This window comes from Salmo trutta, chromosome 35, assembly GCF_901001165.1.
Source record: "Salmo trutta chromosome 35, fSalTru1.1, whole genome shotgun sequence".
Lineage (NCBI taxonomy): Eukaryota > Metazoa > Chordata > Actinopteri > Salmoniformes > Salmonidae > Salmo > Salmo trutta.
In genome coordinates, this window is record NC_042991.1 from 29,841,283 (window position 1) to 29,863,998 (window position 22,716).

Below are 22,716 nucleotides of genomic sequence, written 5' to 3' on the forward strand. Positions count from 1 at the left end.
GCCAGATGAATCGAATCCCCTTATTGCCAGGGTGTGCTGCAATTTACTGGATGATGCCACAAGCAGTGGGACAACCTTATAAGGACATGGATATAGGCGTGGTCAGACAATCGGATTGGATAGCAGACGTCAGTTGAGCGGGTGAAGGGTGAGGCAGAGCATTCACGACCTCAGAACTGTGATGCGTCGGTGCAGCTTCACAGACTTATAAATGCTACGTGTAGTCTGATCGTATCAGCGAATGCAATAGAGCCAATGCATTTGACAGACAGATCTATGAAAAATACGCAAATAACCAAATGTACGTGACATTTTGATCATACACAACGGGATCAGTGGTTTATGTACGTACACACTCGATGCGGGGAGAAAGTTGCTGGACATGTTTTCCTGAAAGTGTGTTATTATTTCACTGTGTGCAACATTGTAGACACTGTACTTACCTCGATTTGTGATTGAACAACAATCATCCCAAATCCCGTGTTTGAATGGTTTCGATGCAAGTTGTTTACTCAATGGCCTGAAGAAAAGTTGTCGAACTCGAAGTATATGTTATCTGTTGCGCACGATCACGTAATGGAGCTGCATGCATTCGACTTTGGCCCAGAGGAAATTGGCTCCGTAGAACTCGCTGTCATATACATAAAATGATATTGAAACAGTAAGTGTCAATTAATTTAATTAATAGCATATCACGTGTGTTGTCGATCAACATGATCGCAAAACATAGAGAAGTCACAATTGTAAACACAATCCCATGGGAGTATGCACTTCGTGTTTTATAGGTTTAGTTTGACTTTAATGAAGCCACGATGTGATCTTAGTGGCCTGGCCACATTTATTGCGCATCAACTCATGCGCAGATTGTTACTGTATGTAATTTGCGAAGGCAACAGTGTGGCAACATAATACTTTACTACAACACAAAAGGTTGCCTGAAATTTGCATCCAATTGGCTGGGACTGGGGGCTCCGAGAGGGGGGTGGAAAGCGACTCTACTTGTTTTCTCTCGCTTCCTGTATTTCTCGTTGTGTCAAATGGCAGTTCTGTACAGTCCACGCCTCAAACTGTCGCTGCCTGCTATTATCACAGTCGAAACCAACATCTATGGTCGGTAAATAATGGGCCGACACGACTAGTTTTGTGTCTGTGATGTCATTATATTAATTGGATTTGGAAGTATTTCAGCATTATTAAAACTTTGCTTCCACAATACTTGTACAGTGCATGCTCTCTGAACGTATTTTACTTTAAATATAATTAGCCTAGTTCTTTCCTCTGAGCCAAGCAAACAGGCCTGTCCTGCACACATGCTTGTTGAAAACTTAATTCACATATATTTTACCAGTCATTTCCCTCATCTTCTACCTTTCAGGGCCCCACACATGAATGAGGGACACCTGGGGATCCAGGGCCGCCGTGACCCGTAACAGCAGCAAACTTCTTCAGATCTGACTTGAGGGAGGAGGTGTGTGTTCTCCACCCTCTACTCTTTCCTGTAGGACTTATGTTTCCTCCCGAGTCCCTCTGTTCTCGCCGTTAAACAAAGCAGGACACAACGGTCCCAGACCGAGCCAGTGTAGGCAGAAACACTTGGCCTCGTCCTTGTTTTTTACTCAAGTGACTGGGGATATATATAAAGGACCTCAACTTTTTCCCCCGCTGTTTTTATTTTATTTATTTTTTTAGCTTGATGATAATAGTATGAGTCACCCTCCCCAGCAGAAAGTGATCCCTGATAAGAGTGGGGGCAAACATCGGGCTGCAGCTGCCATGAAGGAGCCCACAGTGCAGCACGCGGTGGATGTCTTCTATGGCGGTATGGGCCCCCCGGCTATGGAGTCTGCTCACAGGGTAGGGGAGCCTGGAGGCCACGGCTCTGGTGTCTTCAACCCAGAAAAGGGGCCCCAAAGTCGTGCACACTATCAGCAGACTGCCTCTGTCAAATGGATGCACCAGGACCACATCCAAGCCGCTGGCTGGTCTCAGGATGCTTCCGGGCCCCTGCCAACCAATTCATGGGGGCAGAACTTTAGCCCGTATATAGACGGCTTGAACAACGTTAGGGTCCAGATGGCCTTCCCCAAGGGGAGCAACGATGGAGGAGCTGCTCTGCAGATGGGGCCAGCAGAGAAACAGGCTCCAGGTTCCATGGAGGTTTACAGGGAGGCAACCCAAGCTCAAGCCCAGGCTAGGGGCTTAGAGTGGGGGCAGCATGCTGCGGCAGCCGCCATGCGTCAAGCCCAGCTCCAGGCCTTCCAGCAGGGCCATAAGGGTGTAGATCTCCAGGCTCAGCCCCCCCATGCCCCCGCCTCTCACCCCACCATGCAACCAGGGTCCTTGATGCAGCCCATCCAGCTGGCGTTCGGAACCACCAAACAGCACCTTCCGTCTGGGTACTACCCGGTGTTCCAGGGGGGCACCAAGGCCATGCCCAACCTGAGCTACAACGAGCAGCCAAAAACCCAACAACAACACCACCAACGGATGCAGCTTCAGATGCAACAGCAGCAACAACAACAGCAGAAGCAGCAGCAACAACAACAGTTACATCAGCAGCATCATCATCAACAACAACAACAGCAGCACCAGTTGCAGCAACAGCTCCAGCACCAGCACCAAATGCAACAGCATCAGATCCAACTGCAGCTGAATCAGCAGTTTCACAAACAGCAAATACAACAGGAGCAACGGCAACAAATGCCCCAGCAGCAGCTTCAACCGCCACACAGTTTACCATCGCAGGAAATACTGCAGCCGCAGTCTCAGCTAAAGCAGCAGCCAAACCAACACGTCCTGAATTATAACCAGCCCCCTGACAACTGTCCGTCTAGAGCTAGCCCCTCAACCCCTCAGAAGGACATGCCTCTGTCTGTGGAGACTCAGGGACTGGGGCATACACCGGGTGTAGAGACCCCGTCCACTGACCCATCAAGCCCACCCTCCGACCCCTGCCCTCCAAAACTCACATCGGACCCCATGTCACCCTCCTCAGACGCATCTCCGGCTGCCCCCCGTCGCTCCCGCCGCCTCTCCAGAGACGGGCTATCACCACTCGTGGACCCTCCCTCACTATCCCCCTGGAACCAGACCTTCAGAGAGGTACCCCAGAACGGTGTGGTAGCCAGACGAGAAGGGGGGGAGAGACAGGGGCCGACTGGGGGGGTTATCCAGAGTACCCGCCGGAGGAGGAGGGCGTCGAAAGAGATCAACTTGGAGACTCTGGCCCAGAAGGCTTCCGAGAGGGAATCACTGCCCTCCTCCAAGATGGCCAAGGTTTGTTTACACTCTTTTGTTTAGTTCAACCAGGCCTAAAACCTGTTCCAAGTTCAACTCACATAGTGGCCTAGGGTAGTCCAGCGGTCTAAGCCCCTGCGTCTGGATCACATGTACTGTGTACCGCTGCAAGCATTGGTTTGAATCTGACCCAGTGCTCTAGCACTGTCCTCCTATCAACTTTCCTCTCTATCATCGGTCCAATAAATACAAAAGGTGTGGGTATGCCAGACTCCTTTAAAGAAACACACAAAAAAACAATCATTCACATAGACCTCTGAACAGCAAGTGTTCAAAATTGTCGCTGTACGCGAAGGCCTACACAATGGGTCAGGGAAATAAGGATGTTGATTAAATACCTCATGTATTTCCTGAAGATAGTAATAATGGTTAGTGGTTTACTCCCCTGATTGGAGTAAATTAACAGACAATAATACTTCTACTGCTATTTTCGCTCACTTGTACAGTACATGCAGTTAAATAATTATACATATATTCCTAATTTCATCTTTCTGTAAGTGCTGAATTTTCACACACAGCGGCCTGACTATTGAATTTAGATGAGTTCCTCGGATGACAGAAAAACTGATTGTGTCTTTCCCCTACTTTGCTGCCACTGTGACCACTACAACACTCTGTTCCTCTTCCAAGAGGAAGGTCATGGTTTCTATGCAGGACTTCCCCTTATGCTGTACTTCTGTGAGAAAAGAGTGATTCCTAGTCTTGCTGTCAGGAATTTATGATGTTGACGTTTCCCTTAGGCACACCCACTAAAGCAGCTGCATTTTTTCAGGACTTGTTTTTAAAGGCAAAACATGTTGATTATTGAATAAATCGGCAGAGAGGGGGAGCGTGAGAGAGACTGTGCTGGGCGCAGGCTGCAGGGAGAGAGGCTGGGCGCAGGCTGCAGGGAGAGAGACTGTGCTGGGCGCAGGCTGCAGGGAGAGAGACTGTGCTGGGCGCAGGCTGCAGGGAGAGAGACTGTGCTGGGCGCAGGCTGCAGAGAGAGAGACTGGGTGCAGACTGCAGAGAGAGAAACTGTGTGCTGGGTGCAGACTGTTGAAGCAGCTACATGTCTGCACACCTCTACATTCCTCAGGGCTCTTCCTCCCCAGCCATTCAGCTGAGCCAGGGAGGGGCCGCGGCTGCAGCCTGGAGCCGCTCCGGACTCTCCCTCCCCAGCCAGTCAGCTGAGCCAGGGAGGGGCCGCGGCTGCAGCCTGGAGCCGCTCCGGACTCTCCCTCCCCAGCCATTCAGCTGAGCCAGGGAGGGGCTGCGGCCTGGAGCCACAGCCTGCAGACTCCCACTCCTCCACACTCTCTCCCCAACCAGGTGCCTTAATAAAACAGTCCTACCACTGTTATTCACAATCCCAAGGTTGAGCTTTTATTTTTTTTAATATTTCTGAATCACAAGCCCAACTGCTGAGTTGGCCGTGTGAGGTGGGGTGGAGTTCAATGGTGCAGAATTGAGATTTGAGGCATTTACTGGAGTCATTTGAATTAGATTCAAATGTATTTCTCTGGCCTGGCTTGAATGTAGTTGCTAATGTTGTGTATTTTCACTAGTACTGGATTTTCAATACGTTTTGTAAGCTGACAGTAACCATTTGCTGCTTTTAAGTAACTGGTTGTTAATACGACGTGTGCAGTGCTTTCTTGATTCTATTTGTGAAACAGGATCTTGCGACACTGAAGACTGCCTTTAAGCAATGTCCATAAATTGTCTGTGACATAAATACCTACAGTCTGAGATGAACAATTGCTGCGGGGGTTTCATTTAATTTGTCAAGCATGTAGAATGGAAAGTTTACTAGTTGCCATATTTACTTCCACTTTCTATTCTACTCCCTTACATATTGTCTATATAATCTATATTATATATATTATATGCCTCATTGCCTGCATCCGTAATGGGTCAGCGGTCAAACGACCTCCACTCATCACTGTCAAACGCTCCCTGAAACACTTCAGCGAGCAGGCCTTTCTAATCGACCTGGCCCGGGTATCCTGGAAGGATATTGACCTCATCCCATTAGTAGAGGATGCCTGGTTATTTTTTTAAAATGCCTTCCTCACCATCTTAAATAACCATGCCCCATTCAAGAAATTTAGAACCAGGAACAGATATAGCCCTTGGTTCTCTCCAGACCTGACTGCCCTTTACCAGCACAAAAACATCCTGTAGCATTCTGCATTAGCATCGAACAGCCCCCGTGATATGCAACTTTTCAGGGAAGTCAGAAACCAATATACACAGGCAGTTAGAAAAGCCAAGGCTAGCTTTTTCAAGCAGAAATTTGCTTCCTGCAACACAAACTCAAAAAAGTTCTGGGACACTGTAAAGTCCATGGAGAATAAGAACTCCTCCTCCCAGCTGCCCACTGCACTGAGGATAGGAAACTCTGTCACCACTGATAAATTCACTATAATTGAGAATTTCAATAAGCATTTTTCTACGACTGGCCATGCTTTCCACCTGGCTACCCCTACCGCGGTCAACAGCACTGCACCCCCCACAGCTACTCGCCCAAGCCTCCCCATTTCTCCTTCTCCCAAATCCAGTCAGCTGATGTTCTGAAAGAGCTGCAAAATCTGGACCCCTACAAATCATCTGGGCTAGACAATCTGGACCCTTTCTTTCTAAAATTATCTGCCAAAATTGTTGCAACCCCTATTACTAGCCTGTTCAACCTCTCTTTCGTGTCGTCTGAGATTCCCAAAGATTGGAAAGCAGCTGCGGTCATCCCCCTCTTCAAAGGGGGGGACACTCTTGACCCAAACTGCTACAGACCTATATCTGTCCTACCCTGCCTTTCTAAGGTCTTCGAAAGCCAAGTCAACAAACAGATTACCGACCATTTCGAATCCCACCGCACCTTCTCCGCTATGCAATCTGGTTTCAGAGCTGTTCATGGGTGCACCTCAGCCACATTCAAGGTCCTAAACGATATCGTAACCGCCATCGAAAAGAAACAATACTGTGCTGCCGTATTCATTGACCTGGCCAAGGCTTTCGACTCTGTCAATCACCGCATCCTCATCGGCAGACTCGATAGCCTTGGTTTCTCAAATGATTGCCTCGCCTGGTTCTCCAACTACTTCTCTGATAGAGTTCAATGTGTCAAATCGGATGGCCTGTTGTCCGGGCCTCTGGCAGTCTCTATGGGGGTGCCACAGGGTTCAATTCTTGGGCCAACTCTTTTCTCTGTATACATCAATGATGTCGCTCTTGCTGCTGGTGAGTCTCTTCTCCACCTCTACGCAGACAATACCATTCTGTATACTTCTGGCCCTTCTTTGGACACTGTGTTAACAACCCTCCAGACGAGCTTCAATGCCATACAACTCTCCTTCTGTGGGCTCCAACTGCTCTTAAATACAAGTAAAACTAAATGCTTGCTTTTCAACCGATCGCTGCCCACACCTGCCTGCCAGTCCAGCATCACTACTCTGGATGGTTCTGACTTAGAATATGTGGACAACTACAAATACCGAGGTGTTTGGTTAGACTGTAAACTCTCCTTCCAGACTCACATCAAACATCTCCAATCCAAAGTTAAATCTAGAATTGGCTTCCTATTTCGCAACAAAGCATCCTTCACTCATGCTGCCAAACATACCCACGTATAACTGACCATCCTACCGATCCTCGACTTTGGCGATGTCATTTACAAAATAGCCTCCAATACCCTACTCAATAAACTGGATGCAGTCTATCACAGTGCCATCCGTTTTGTCACCAAAGCGCCATACACTACCCACCACTCTGACCTGTACGCTCTTGTTGGCTGGCCCTCACTTCATACTCGTCGCCAAACCCACTGGCTCCAGGTCATCTACAAGACCCTGCTAGGTAAAGTCCCCCCTTATCTCAGCTCACTGGTCACCATAGCAGCACCCACCTGTAGCATGCGCTCCAGCAGGTATATCTCTCTGGTCACCCCCAAAGCCAATTCCTCCTTTGGCCGTCTCTCCTTCCAGTTCTCTGCTGCCAATGACTGGAACGAACTACAAAAATCTCTGAAACTGGAAACACTTATCTCCCTCACTAGCTTTAAACACCAGCTGTCAGAGTAGCTCACAGATCACTGCACCTGTACATAATTTAGCCTAAACAACTACCTCTTCCCCTACTGTATTTATTTATTTATTTATTTTGCTCCTTTGCACCCCAATATTTCTATTTCTACTTTGCACTTTCTTCCACTGCAAATCTACCATTCCAGTGTTTTACTTGCTATATTGTATTTACTTTGCCACCATGGCCTTTTTTGCCTTTACCTCCCTTATCTCACCTCATTTGCTCACATTGTATCTAGACTTATTTTTCTACTGTGTTATTGACTGTATATTTGTTTTACATGTGTCGAACTGCTTTGCTTTATCTTGGCCAGGTCGCAATTGTAAATGAGAACTTGTTCTCAACTTGCCTACCTGGTTAAATAAAGGTGAAATAAAAAATAAATAAAAATATCTATATTAACTATATTATATCTATATTATCTCCTTTCTCTACTTATTTCTATCTCTGTTCCCCTCTACCCCCCCCCCCCCCCCCCCCCCCATTTTCCTCTAGCAGCAGCAGGAGGAGGGTCTTATGGGCAGACAAGCTGGTATGGTGCCCCTGGTTATCCCCGTGTCCGTGCCAGTGCGCCAGGGTCAGACAGCCCCTCCGGGCACCTGGCCTCACGGGCGCCCCCCGGGCCAGCACGCCCTGCTCCCGCCCCAGCCCCAACACAAGCCCTCGGTCATTGTAGCGAGCCGCCGCTCACTGAGGAACTCCCTCTCGGAGAGCATCAGCCAGGTAGGTCCTGTGGCATGCAGACCTTGGTTGTATTCATTAGGCAAGTAAAAATAGTAAAAATGTTTTGCAGCATTTTAGTGTTCCTTGTTGGACAAGTCCACATAGTTCCTCACTGTTTTCTTCTGTTTTGGTGCCTAATGAACACAATCTAGGGTTCAAATAGTATTTGCTTTCTTTCACATACTTTGAGTGTTTGATTGAGCCTGTCTGGAGTTCCAGGTGGGCGGGGGTTTGCCCTTTTTAGACTATTCTGTTTGTTCTGTTGTGCCAGCCAGGCAAGCTCGATCAAGCACAGTTAAAGTGTATGAAAAAAAAAAAAAATACTATTTGAACCCAGATAAGATGACCTGCTGGGGGGACATGTTTTAGTATGTAGAAATTAGGCCTTAACTCCACAATGGGTTGGGTTGTCATGCGCTATCGTTCAATAGTGCTATTGACTGTACATTTGTTTATCTCATGTGTAACTCTGTGTTGTTGTTTTTGTCGCACTGCTTTGCTTTATCTTGGCCAGGTCGCCGTTGTAAATGAGAACTTGTTCTCAACTGGCCTACCTAGTTATATAAAGGTGAAATAAAAAAAAATGTACTCAATGGAGCCACTTTGATGTAGATGCCAAAAACATTCAATATGGTTTCACAACGATATTATTTAGCGACTTCATTAATCCCGCCGGTGACTTCCCCACACAAGTCATAATCTCCCTTCCACTGAACCAATGCAGTTGGTTGTTTGTCTATTTGTCCTTGTCATTCTCTGAAATATCACTGAACTCCTCACAATCGTCTCACCCAACCAGGACGGGGAGGGCGATGCTGGTCAGGACGACGATGGGAAATTAGCCAAGCACAAATGGCGGCCTCGTCCCGAGCCCCTCTTCATCCCGCCACCCAAACCGGCTACGTTCATCGCCCCCTCGGTCTACTCCGCCATCACTCCCTACCAGAGCCACCTGCGGTCGCCCATCCGCCTGCCCGACCACCACTTCACCCTGCCGCCCTACACCCCGCCGCCCATCCTGTCGCCGGTGCGCGAGGGCTCTGGTCTCTACTTCTCCACCTTCCTGTCTTCCATCGCTGCCAGCAACCAGACCCTGCAGCCACCACCCAACACGCCCAAGTCGGTCTCGCGCAGCCTTCTGCGATCTAGTAAGTCTTGTCACGGATCCTCGAGGAGTCTTGCTGTATCGTTCTCTCTCTCTCTCCCTCCGTCTCTCTCTTTCTCTCTCCTCTCTCTCCTAGATGTCCCCTACCTCTCTGTTGTTATTATGTAAAATACAAATCTGTTCCTTTCTTTTCCTATGCACTGCATGCATCCTTGTCACAATGTATTTCTTTTGTCAGTAGTCCAGGGCTGGTTAGGGCTGGTTTCCCAGACAGTAGTTAAGTCTAGTCCTGGACTAAAAAAGCATTTTCAATGGAGAAATCGCTATTGAAACGGCACTTAAAGTGTAGGATGCATCACAAATGGCATCCTATTCCCTATGTAGTGCATGACTTTTGACCAGTCCTATGGACCCTGGCCAAAAGCGGTGCACTACGTTGGGAATAGCGTGCCATTAGGAACGCATACCCACAGTCCTTCGGAGTTAAATGGCCCCATGACTTCCTGCATTCTGAGATCAGATCAAGTTCTATAGTCTCTCTACCTCTGTCCAGATGGTCTCTCTGTCTCTCTGTTCTATATACCTCTGTCCAGATGGTAGCGTCCTAAAGGTGCTGTGTTCATTTGTGTTCTACAGCCAGCTCTACAGACATCACGCCCCCAGTCCTCCCTTTGATCACCGACGCCACACCTGTCAGCTTTGAACCGTGAGTACAAACCTCTGTAACACTGAACTCAGGTATAATGCATTATGATGCAGTTATAATATATATGCCATTTAGCAGACGCTTTTATATATTGCGGCTTACAGTCATGCATGCATACATTTACATATGGGTGGCGCCAGGAATCAAACCCACAATCTCTCTCGCTCCACCTGCTCTCTCTCTCTCCCTCCTTTTCCCCACCATCTACCTCCCTCCGACCCGCCCTCCCTCTCCCCACCCCCAGGCGTATTAACATTGGCCTGCAGTACCAGGCGGAGGTACCAGAGCTGCAGTGTGACCGCTCACCGACCCAGTGGGACCAGCACAAGGCTGACCTGGTCTGGCTCCCCATGAAGGACTCCCTGCTACGCCACGCAGAGCAGGAGACCGGTAACTACACTGCCTGTTGCAAACACCATGCTCTACCAACTGAGCTACAGGGAAGGCTAGTTCCCTGGTTCCAGAAACTATGTTGAATGCGTAGTCAGGCCAGCTTAGTACAGCTTGGCTCGGCTCAGCTTGGCATGGCTCTGTGGTGTGAGGCATACAGAGCTGACTTTAAAAAGTTTTTGTATGGAAGTCGAAGTACGCACATTTGACTAACTTGGGCTGTAACGTCCTGAAGTAGCGCAAAATGTTGACCGTTTTGTTTTCGGTCTCTTTTTTTGTCTTTCTCTACTTGCTCTCTCTCTTTCTCTCCCCCACCCTGTCTTTCTGTCCCTGCACCTCCTCTCCCTCCCTGTCTTCCTACCTCAAAACTGCCTCACTCTCTCCCCCTAGTGGACGACCTGATGAGCTTGGCCTGCTCCAGCGCTCTGTATGGAGGTGGCACCAATCAGGAGCTGGCCCTCCACTGTCTGCATGAGTGCGGGGGCAATGTCCTTGTGAGTAGAGTGACTCACCCAGTGATTTAACCCAGTGATTCCACGATAATCCCCTCTGGCAAATTAGTTTCTCCCAGGTTTCATAAATGGCTCCCTATTAACTTTTTATAGTGAGCTTTTCTTTTCTTTTTTTACTAGAGCCTTATGGCCCCTGGTCAAAATAGTGCACTAGATAGGCCCAGTGATGAATTGTGTTGCTCTCCCCAGGAGACCCTGGCGTTCCTGCTGCTCAAGGAGCCCGTTTTCTCTGATGGCCACCAGCTTGCGGACTATCACTACTCAGGTGGGGAAGCCATTTTGTTTCCTCAATTGCTTCTTTCTCAAAAGTGTGCTTGTTAAAGGGGAAATGGAGGGGGGTGGTGCCATTCATTCCCTTCCAAATTTAACACACACAACACACCCCTCAATCCGGCACACACACACACACACACACACACACACACACACACACACACACTGTGAGGCCTCATTGACAGAATGGTGAATAATTCCCCCCCAGGATCAGACAGTTGGACTCCCTCAGAGAAGCGCTTCTTCAATAAAGGCATCTCTACCTACAGGAAGGACTTCTTCATGGTGCAGAAACTGGTACGCTCACTTCTAACCAGGCCATGACGGTTTCACCACATGGCATGAATCAGTACCACCTGGGCAAACAGTGGGAATACTATAAGAAATGAATAACCTTTTAATAACTGTCTGTATTTGTGTCTGTGTGCGTGTGTGATTTGTCTTTCTGTATACAGGTGCAAACAAAGACAGTGGCACAATGTGTGGAGTTTTACTACATGCATAAGAAACAGGTGAAGATCAGTCGCAGTGGAAGCGTTACCTACGGACCTGCAGAGTCCCCAGCAGATAGACACACAGAGGCAGTAGTGGATGTTAAGGTAAGGCTTTAGTTAATGAAAAACAAATAAACTCAGCAAAAAAAGAAACATCCTCTAACTGTCAACTGTGTTTATTTTCAGCAAACTTAACATGTGTAAATATTTGTATGAACATAACAAGATTCAACAACTGAGACATAAACTGAACAAGTTCCACGTACATGTGACTAACAGAAATTGAATAATGTGTCCCTGAACAAAGGGGGGTCAATCAAAAGTAACAGTCAGTATCTGGTGTGGCCACCAGCTGCATTAAGTACTGCAGTGCATCATCTCCTCCTCATGGACTGCACCAGATTTGCCAGTTCTTGCTGTGAGATGTTACCCACTCTTTCACCAAGGCATCTGCAAGTTTCCGGACATTTCTGGGGAGAATGGCCCTAGCCCTCACCCTCCTATCCAACAAGTCCAAGACGTCCTCAATGGGATTGAGATCCGGGCTCTTTGCTGGCCATGGCAGAACATTGACATTCCTGTCTTGCAGGAAATCACGAGCAGTGTGGCTGGTGGCATTGTCATGCTGGAGGGTCATGTCAGGATGAGCCTGCAGGAAGGGTACCACATGAGAGAGGAGGATGTCTTCCCTGTAATGCACAGTGTTGAGATTCCCTGCAATGACAACAAGCTCAGTCCGATGATGCTGTGACACACCACCCCAGACCGTGACGGACCCTCCACTTCCAAATCAATCCCGCTCCAGAATACAGGCCTCAGTGTAACTCATTCCCTCGACGATAAACGCAAATCCGACCATCACCCCTGGTGAGACAAAACCGTGACTCGTCAGTGAAGAGCACTTTGCCCTTAGGCGACGTTGTTGCGGGTGATGTCTGGTGAGGACCTGCCTTACAACAGGCCTACAAGCCCTCAGTCCAGCCTCTCTCAGCCTATTGCGGACAGTCTGAGCACTGATGGAGGGATTGTGCGTTCCTGGTGTAACCCGGGCAGTTGTTGTTGCCATTCTGTACCTGTCCCGCAGGTGTGATGTTCGGATATACCTATCCTGTGCAGGTGTTGTCACACGTGGTCTGCCACTGCGAGGACGATCAGCTGTCCATCCTGTCTCCCTGTAGTGCTGTCTTAGGCGTCTCATAGTATGGACATTGGAATTTATTGCCCTGGCCACATCTGCAGTCCTCATGCCTCCTTGCAGCATGCCTATGGCACATTCACGCAGATGAGCAGGGACCCTGGGCATCTTTCTTTTGGTGTTTTTCAGAGTCAGTAGAAAGGCCTCTTTAGTGTGCTAAGTTTTCATAACTGTGACCTTAATTGCCTATCGTCTGTAAGCTGTTTGCGTCTTAACTACCGTTCCACAGGTGCATGTTCAATAATTGTTTATGGTTAATTGAACAAGCATGGGAAACAGTGTTTAAACCCTTTACAATGAAGATATGTGAAGTTATTTGGATTTTTACGAATTATCATTGAAAGACAGGGTCCTGAAAAAGGGGACGTTTCTTTTTTTGCTGAGTTTATTATAAAACAAGTCGTTCATGAGTACGTAAAAAAATATATTAACATTACATTACAAAATAACATTATATTAATATGACCATTTATTGTGTTATTTGTCCCTTTTTCACAGAGCTCTCAGGGATCGAAACCAAGTCAGGAAGAAGTTGACAGGAAGTGGGAAGGGTCATGTGACAGGGGTCAAGATGGCAACCAGTTCAGGGTTACTCAGACACTACAGGCTCACGGCAATGTAAGTGCTCATTTTCACTTGAAGCTACATTTTTTTTGAACGATTTTTAACCTCATTGTACCATGTTTAAATCTATCCCATATCTATTTATACTTGCTATCATATGTCCTTTGACCAATGATTCACCAACAGGACAGTACAACACTTGTATAACAGACTGATTCACCAACAGGACAGTACAACACTTGTATAACAGACTGATTCACCAACAGGACAGTATAACACTTGTATAACAGACTGATTCACCAACAGGACAGTACAACACTTGTATAACAGACTGATTCACCAACAGGACAGTACAACACTTGTATAACAGACTGATTTACCAACAGGACAGTATAACACTTGTATAACAGACTGATTCACCAACAGGACAGTATAACACTGGTATAACAGACTGATTTACCAACAGGACAGTACAACACTTGTATAACAGACTGATTTACCAACAGGACAGTATAACACTTGTATAACAGACTGATTTACCAACAGGACAGTATAACACTTGTATAACAGACTGATTCACCAACAGGACAGTATAACACTTGTATAACAGACTGATTTACCAACAGGACAGTATAACACTTGTATAACAGACTGATTTACCAACAGGACAGTACAACACTTGTATAACAGACTGATTCACCAACAGGACAGTATAACACTTGTATAACAGACTGATTTACCAACAGGACAGTACAACACTGGTACTTTCTGGAAAAAATGGCGGCAACAGAAGGCTGCCGTGCTCCTAGCTCTAAGGATACTTTGCAGTATTATTTTTTATGTATTTTAGATTTTTTTTTTTTACAAGCATTTCGCTACACCCGCAATAACATCGGCTACACATGCGTATATGACCAATAAAATGTGATTTTGATTTGATATAATAGACAAACACAATGATGTAATGTTTGGCCCACCAGACAGGAGCAGTGCTAGGGCACAGGGACCAGGATGCTGTACACAAGGTTGGTCCTCCCCAACCAACCCCTCCCTCTGCAGCCAGAAAACCTCGTCCCGAGGCGGGGAAGAAGAGCAGAGCGCCCCCAAAGCCCCCCGGCGACCCAGAGGGCGTGTTCCCCTGCAAGAAGTGTAGCAGGTCAGTGTCTGTGTGTGTGTGTGTCCCTTTAAGATGATGTTTAGATGATCTGCAAACAGATACACATTTTCCACCATTAATACTTTTCCCTGCCAATTTTTAATTGAGTGAAAGAAAACGGTGAAAGACAGGGATTGACCAAGAGTATTATAAACCAGGCATCTCTCTTATGTCCAGTGAACACTGGTCTCTCTATCTCAGACCAGTGTGGCAACAATGTAGACAATAGCCATTGGTGGCATTTCAGGTTGTCTTAGTTGCAGTCGCGCTGCACAGGTAATTAGATCTTACAACACCTGGAGAAGAGTTTACGTCTCAGTAACCACATTGATATGCTTTAACTGCAAAAATAGGTGACCTGGTATGTCACCTGTGTGGCTGTAGGTTCCATCAGAGCCATAGGTCTCTCTCTATATTTAGCTCTCTGGGTTCAATTGTCCATGTATCTATCTGACCTCTGACCAGGGTGTTCTTCAAGGTGAAAAGCCGCAGCGCCCACATGAAGAGCCACGCTGAGCGGGAGAAGAAGGAAGCCGCACTCAAGCTCAAAGAGGAGGAGGCGGAGCGGGCGGTTGAGGCGGAGGCACGGGCCAGGGAGGCAGCAGAGGTTATGCAGAATGGGAACGGGGGTAGGAATGGAGCAGGAGAACAGGATGAGGTCAGTGATGAGGATGTGCCTTCAGAGACAGAAGATGAAAAGGACGAGGACTGGCAGTGAGAGAGGGGAGGAGGGAGGGGGGGGGCTTGAGAGGGAATGAAAGACATATCCCACTCCCGGAAAAACAAACGAGTACAAATAATATTTGTACCTGAGACAATGAGATTGACTATGGAGGTGTTCCAGGTCATCATTACAGACGTGCTGCACAGACGATCAGATCTTACAACACCCAGGGAGGTGTTTAGAGTCTAAGGAACCACATTTACAGAGCCTTCAGAAAGAATTCATACCCCTTGACTTATTCCACATTTTGTTGTGTTACAACCTGAATTCAAAACGGATTACATTTATTTTTCTCACCCGTCTACACACAATACCCCATAATAACTAAGTGAAAACATGTTTTCAAATGTATTGAAAATGAAATACAGAAATATCTGACTTACATAAATATTCACACTTTTGAGTCAATACAAGTTAGAATTACCTTTGGCAGTGATTACAGCTGTGAGTCTTTCTGGGTAAATCTCTTAGAGCTTTGCACACCTGGATTGTACAATATTTGCACATTCTTTTAAAAATTCTTCAAGCTCTGTCAAGTTGGTTGTTGCTCATTACTAGACAGCAATTTTCAGGTCTTGCCATAGATTTTCAAGACGATTTTTAAGTCAAAACAATAACTAGCCCACTCAGGAACATTCAATGTCATCTTGGTCAGCAACAGGTTATTGTCCAGCCTTTCTCTCTAGGATTTTGCCTGTGCTTAGCTCTATTCTGTTTCTTGTAATCCTAAATAAATAAACTCCCTAATGACAAGAATACCCATAACATGATGCTGCCACCACCATGCTTGAAAATATGAAGTGGTACTTAGTGATGTGTTGTTGGATTTGCCCCAAATAACACTTTGTATTCTTTGCCACATTTTTTGCAGTTTTACTTTAGTGCCTTATTGCAAACAGGATGCATGTTTTTGGAATATTTTTATTTTGTACAGGCTTGCTTATTTTCACTTTGTCATTTAGGTTAATATTGTGGAGTTACAACAATGTTGTTGATCGATCCGCAGTTTTCTCCTAACACAGCCATTAAACTCTGTAACTGTTTTAAAATCACCATTGGCCTCATGGTGAAATACCTGATAAATTTCCTTCCTCTCCAGCAACTGAATTAGGAAGGATGCCTGTGTCTTTGTAGTGACTGGGAGTATTGATACAACATCCAAATTGTCATCAATAACTTGCTCAATGGGATGTTCAATGTCTACATTTATTTACATTTTTAACCATCTACCAATAGGTGTTCTTCTTTGCATTGGAAAAACCTACCTGGTCTTAGTTGTTGAATCTGAGTTTGAAATTCACTGCTCCACTGAGGGACCTTTCAGATAAATGCATGTGTGGGGTACAGAGATGAGGTTGTCATTCAAAAATCATGTTTAACCCTTATTGCACACAGAGAGTGAGTCCGTACAACTTCTTATGTGATGTTAAGCACATTTTTATTCCTGAACTTATTCAGGCTTGCCATAACAAAGGGGTTGAATACTTATTGACTCAAGACATTTCAGCTTTAATTATTTGTGAAAACTTCTAAAAACTTAAGTTCACTTTGACATTGAGGCATTGTATGTGTGTGTGTATAGGCCAGTGACACAACATCGAAATGTATTCCATTTTAAATTCAGGCTGTAACACCACAAAATGTGGAAAAAGTCAAGGGGTGTAAATACTTTCTGAGGGCACTGTATATGATATAGCAAACTTCATAAATGCCCGGCGCGACCTGCAATGTCCACTTTGTCTCACATCAGTGCCACAACTTGCCTTGCTTTTAATTGCTTTTCGCACTCCACATATTTCAAACAAATGTTTTTGTTTATTTTTCACAAGGAAATGTGAAAGTATTTGTAAATGCGCTGTATTATATTCTACTGCTTTTTCCGATCTCACTTCTTTGATATCACTTTAATTGAATATCTATATTGGAATATCTATTTTGCTATTATTGGAATATCTATATCGCTATTTCTTTGTGTGGACTATTTAGGTCTAATGGTTGTTCTTAAGAGTGTACGCAGCAGCCGTTTAAACAAACTAGCTATACTCTGTGGATACCTGTTTTTGCTTACTAAATCATGATCAAAGAGACTTTTCACTTTTATAATATCCATCTGTTCTAAAATTGGGGCTAATGTAGATATCACCTTGTATGAATTCTTTTTTACTTTTTAAAAGGAAAATATTGTGTGGACATTTTTAAGAATTGTCAGCAAACTCTAAGGTTGAATTGCACATTTTAAACTACAAAGTAAGGGACCTTTAACATTGAATGTGTGTGTTTTGTGTATAAAAATGTTTATTAAAAAGTAATATACTGTACCTCTAGACAAAAAAAGTACATATCTCACAGCCAGATTTTGAGTAAATCCTCTCGTTTCACATCTTCATCTCTGGGAAATCCCACCCAGTTGACTACTTTAAAATGGTGAAGCCCTTAATGCAATGTCCGTGCCAAACGGATTTTATTCATCAAGACCTTTATCTTACTTTATGGTACTTCCCTCTTTCAGCCTGTTCACTTCCGTCTGCTTCCAAGTTAATGCACTCCTGTATGCTGTTAACACAACCACCAGTAGAGGGAAGTAGTGCTTCAATATCATCAATGGACAATATTTTCCCCCCCAATTTACATTTAAAAAAACTTGCCTTGGGTTTCAATACATATGCTTGCTATATGATTAGTAGGACAACATACTACACAAAACTATAGACATAACAAATCAATAATCAATCATAGCAAATGTCAAAAGTGACTTGATCTGACACATAACAGAACATTTTATACAACCAAGTTACATTTAGTATTTATTTACAGGAATGTGCTTTGGCCTGTTATTTCAGCCATAACCAGCACCGATGTATGTACATAAGTTCAATATACACATTTTGTCAAGGACTGTAGAAGAGAGAACCTCATAACTATCCAACAGGTCATGCCAGTTTTGATTTATTTGACTAGGCAAGTCAGTTAAGAACAAATTCAATGACAGCCTACTGGGGAACAGTGGGTTATAACGGCCTTGTTCAGGAGCAGAATGACTGATTTTTACCTTGTCAGGTCGGGGATTTGATCCAGAAACCTTACTGTTACTGGCCCAACACTAACCACTAGGCTACCTGCCACCCCTACATGGTCATATTCACCAAGCGCAGGAAAACTGACCAAAATAGGTGGGAGAGAACCACAACTTGTCCAATAAGAAACAATCTTTTTTTTATTTTTATTGCAAAGCATTTCCCATTTGAAAAAGTTTTGCTGCAGTATGCACTAATGAATACAACCCAGGTTCCAATCCATCTACACAGCGGGAAGGACAGAGGGCAAACTCGTCTGAGCCTTGGGGGCGTGGCAAGTGTTTTGCGACTCTGCCAAGGTGAAATAACTAGCTGTTAAAAAGAACACTGGGTAAGAGCCAGGACAGCGTGGTGCGCGCGCACACACAGAGAGACACCCAGGCCTCGGCAGCAGCAGCATTTAGGAGATTAAATGCAAGGCCTGGAGATGAGAGGAGAAAATAAAGTGGCCTGCCTTGCCTTCATCCTACACTCATCATGCAGGGGGGACCCTGACAGCCACATTCTCTCTCTCCTGACAGCCACCCCTTTCCCTCTCCCTCTCAGCACTCGTTTACATCTCCACATTTCTGAAAGAGGGAGAGCGAGAGAGAGGCACCTGAGACACAGCCTAGACTGCTCCATCAGCCCTGAAGAGAGGGCTATAGGGCTTTTTTCCCCCTCCACTCTGGGTGTCTTTAGTGTGGGGTTTAACTACCTACTGTACCCTCCTGCTTCTCTTTTCCTTCTTTAGTGTTAAGTCTGTCAAGGGGACAAAATTTAACGTTACCCTGTACAGATGATTTTTAAGATAAGAAATTAGTAGTTTTGTGGCTCAAGGGTAAGACTCATCCCCTTCTTGTTTCTGTCAACACAATTGATCAATTATGATCCCTACTGATTGGGAGTACCTCAAGCATATGGTCCTTCCCTGTGTCTGACTCTATTCCCTGTATCAGTGCTTCCCAAACGTTTTCACTCCTGCTATTTACTATTTGAGAAGGTCCGGTCACACAAATTTCCTAGGTGGCAAATGTCCGGATGTCAGCGTAGCATTGGCCCGACTGAGTTAAAAAAAAAAATTCTGTTTGTTCATCTCCCTTTATCTCTCTGAACCACTGCCCTATATAGTGCATTATGTTTAGTTTTAGGATGTGGACCTAATGTTGTTTCTCTTGTCCTATAGCCTTCAGTTTCAATGACCTTACCCTATGGTGCTTCTCCACGTCTCCTTCCCCACTCGTCTCTTAAGAAGCTAGCATCGGCCCTATTTCCTTGTGGGTCATGCTGAGGCCTTCTCCACATCTCCCACCCTTCTCATCACTTAGGGAGCCAGCGTCGGTCCTCCCATGTGGGCCGTGCTGAGGCAGCAGGGGCTAAGTGAGGATCAAGTATCCTCATCGAGTCCTCCCACTGCTAATCAGACCCATTAGGAGCAGAGTCATACCCAGGCTATGATCCAAATGGCACCCTATTCCCTTCATAGCGCACTAGGGTGTGGTCTAAAGTAGTGCACTATGATGATTGGTTATGTTAGGGATGGGGAACCAGATGGATGATTTTATTGTGTGGACTTTAAAGAGAGAAGACAAGGGCAGGAAGAGGATCAATGTCGCTGTAATGTTTTAGAAGACTTATTGGCCGATTATATCTCTCTGGATCAGCAGCAAAGTCTAGGTTGAAATCTGCATCAAGGGGAAATATGCAGTCATCATTAATACGTACGCTTAGGGCATTTACGCCTTCAAAGTGAATTTCTATGGGGTTTTTAATATAAGCAAAATGCCAGGATACTTTTCAGAAAATGATTAAAGAAAGCATGTCAATGTCAGGCTTCCATGGGGGGAAAAATGTCAAAGGACGAATACGTGTGGATGTGAGAACAGAACTTTTATAAACTCAGCAAAAAAAGAAACGTCCTCTCACTGTCAACTGCGTTTATTTTCAGCAAACTTAACATGTAAATATTTGTATGAACATAAGATTCAACAACTGAGTGTCTCTCAGAACAAGTTCCACAGACATGTGACTAACAGAAATGGAATAATGTGTTCCCAAAAGTAACAGTCAGTATTCAGTATTCAGTATTCAGCTGGTGTGGCCACCAGCTTTAAGTACTGCAGTGCATCTCCTCCTCATGGACTGCACCAGATTTGCCAGTTCTTGCTGTGAGATGTTACCCCACTCTTCCACCAAGGCACCTGCAAGTTCCCAGACATTTCTGGGGGGAATAGCCCTAGCCCTCACCCTCCGATCCAACAGGTCCCAGACGTGCTCAATGGATTGAGATCCGGGCTCTTCGCTGGCCATGGCAGAACACTGACATTTCTGTCTTGCAAGAAATCACGCACAGAACGAGCAGTGTGGCTGGCGGCATTGTCATGCTGGAGGGTCATGTCAGGATGAGCCTGCAGGAAGGGATGAGGGAGGAGGATGCATGAGGGAGGAGGATGACGTCCCTGTAACGCACAGCTTTGAGATTGCCTGCAATGACAAAAAGCTCAGTCCGATGATGCTGTGACACACCTTCCCAGACCGTGACGGACCCTCCACCTCCAAATCGATCCCGCTCCAGAGTACAGGCCTCGGTGTAACGCTCATTCCTTCGACGATAAACGCGAATCCGACCATCACCCCTGGTGAGACAAAACCGTGACTCGTCAGTGAAGAGCACTTTTTGCCAGTCCTGTCTGGTCCAGCGACGGTGGGTTTGTGCCCATAGGCAACGTTGTTGCCGGTGATGTCTGGTGAGGACCTGCCTTACAACAGGCCTACAAGCCCTCAGTCCAGCCTCTCTCAGCCTATTGTGGACAGTCTGAGCACTGGTGGAGGGATTGTGCTTTCCTGGTGTAACCCGGGCAGTTGTTGTTGCCATCCTGTACCTGTCCCGCAGGTGTGATGTTCAGATGTACCGATCCTGTGCCGGTGTTGTTACACGTGGTCTGCCACTGCAAGGACGATCAGCTGTCCGTCCTGTCTCCCTGTAGTGCTGTCTTAGGTGTCTCAAAGTACGGACATTGCAATTTATTGCCCTGGTCACATCCGCAGTCCTCATGCCTCCTTGCAGCATGCCTAAGGCACATTCACGCAAATGAGCAGGGATCCTGGGCATCTTTCTTTTGGTGTTTTTCAGAGTCTGTAGAAAGGCCTCTTTAGTGTGTTAAGTTTTCATAACTGTGACCTTAATTGCCTACCGTCTGTAAGCTGTTAGTGTCGTAACGACCGTTCCAGAAGATCTGTGAAGTTATTTGGATTTTTACGAATGATCTTTGAAAGACAGGGTCCTGAAAAAGGGACGTTTCTTTTTTTACTGAGTTAAGTAGCTTTGACGCCATGAATCTCATCAAATATTCAAGGTTACAGATGTGTACGCGACCTGTAATTCATCAATACAGCAGTCCTCTGTGTCGACTCAATATGATTTGAGGGAATCATTTCGGCAATGGAGTCATAAACCTCTAGTCATTGGCCTTTGGGTACCAAGGACCCAATCTGTCTCAATGACCCCACCACCTATTAATCCCTTCCTAGCAAACCGGGAACATTCCCAGAACATTACCTAACATTCCCAGAACATGATCTAACATTCCCATTAAGTTCTAGTTAGGTTTCTTTTCTAACATTTAGTTGTTTGTTTTAAAGGAAATGTCCTCCGAATATTCTCCTAACGCTCACTGAAGTGTTGTGCACAACATTTGTAACAACCACCACAGAACATTCCCCAAACGTTCTGATTAGGTTTCCAGGTAATGTAACGTTTACAGAACAGACTACTGTAATAGAAATGGTTCTGAAAAAAACATTACAGGAACATTTTGTAGATGTTATTAAAGACACTCAACAAGCTGGTGTGACATTGACATGGTTGTAATAACGTTCCCTGAACATACTTCAGCAATAAAATGTTGGCGCAATATAAGTTGTTCTAAAACAAAACCATTCCTTAAGTTGATGTTGATGGCGATAGTACTACTGACACCTGTAACAACAAACAAGACACATTCCTGTGAGACTCATGAAGTTATTCTGTGAGGTTATGACATGATGATCCAGAATTGTTCTAAAAACATACTTCAACAATAATGGAAGTAGATCTGAAAACATTGCTGCAACGTTCTGCTAATATTGATGTGTAATGTAATATTGTTATATGAAGTTGCCAAACTTTTTTTTCTTCCTACAGAATATTTTATTAGGGTATAGTCCAAACATCGCTATTTTAAAGAATGGTAATCGAGTAGATTTGAACCTGCAATCTTGCAACTTCAAGCTCAATTATTATCCAAACTATGGCTATCTGTCTTAGTACATATTCACATCTATGTACAACTCACCGCAATCTGCCAGGCAATAAGTTAACATGATTTCTGAAATCAAGTTTTGTAGAAAAAAAATTCAAATACATCCCAACTTTACAGTAAATAGATTGGTACAGTAAGAAATGATAGAGGATACTTTTTCT

The 22,716-nt window shown here is 45.4% G+C and overlaps 1 protein-coding gene across 2 annotated transcripts; it reads left to right on the top strand.

The window, feature by feature from the left end:
• The first annotated feature begins 177 nt into the window (after positions 1-177).
• mideasa (mitotic deacetylase associated SANT domain protein a) lies at positions 178-15,295 on the top strand. 2 transcript variants are annotated; one of them, XM_029734157.1, is made up of 13 exons: positions 178-661; positions 1,376-3,276; positions 7,855-8,082; positions 8,882-9,230; positions 9,824-9,893; positions 10,138-10,283; positions 10,674-10,777; positions 10,985-11,060; positions 11,277-11,365; positions 11,524-11,667; positions 13,256-13,375; positions 14,302-14,477; positions 14,943-15,295. In XM_029734157.1, the coding sequence occupies exons 2-13, from the start codon at positions 1,705-1,707 to the stop codon at positions 15,193-15,195; spliced, it is 3,327 nt and encodes a 1,108-aa protein (XP_029590017.1). In that variant the 5' UTR covers positions 178-661; positions 1,376-1,704; the 3' UTR covers positions 15,196-15,295. The 2 variants fall into 2 exon arrangements, with proteins under 2 accessions (XP_029590017.1, XP_029590018.1); XM_029734158.1 differs by having other exon boundaries at positions 7,858-8,082.
• Positions 15,296-22,716: the final 7,421 nt, after the last annotated feature.

Bases quoted from the DNA above. Each gene is read 5' to 3' on its own strand.
- mideasa (XM_029734157.1), top strand. From the start codon at position 1,705: ATGAGTCACCCTCCCCAGCAGAAAGTGATCCCTGATAAGAGTGGGGGC. The intron at 11,668-13,255 runs GTAAGGCTTTAG...CCTTTTTCACAG, and splicing joins AGGCAGTAGTGGATGTTAAG to AGCTCTCAGGGATCGAAACC. The intron at 14,478-14,942 runs GTCAGTGTCTGT...ACCTCTGACCAG, and splicing joins CCCTGCAAGAAGTGTAGCAG to GGTGTTCTTCAAGGTGAAAA.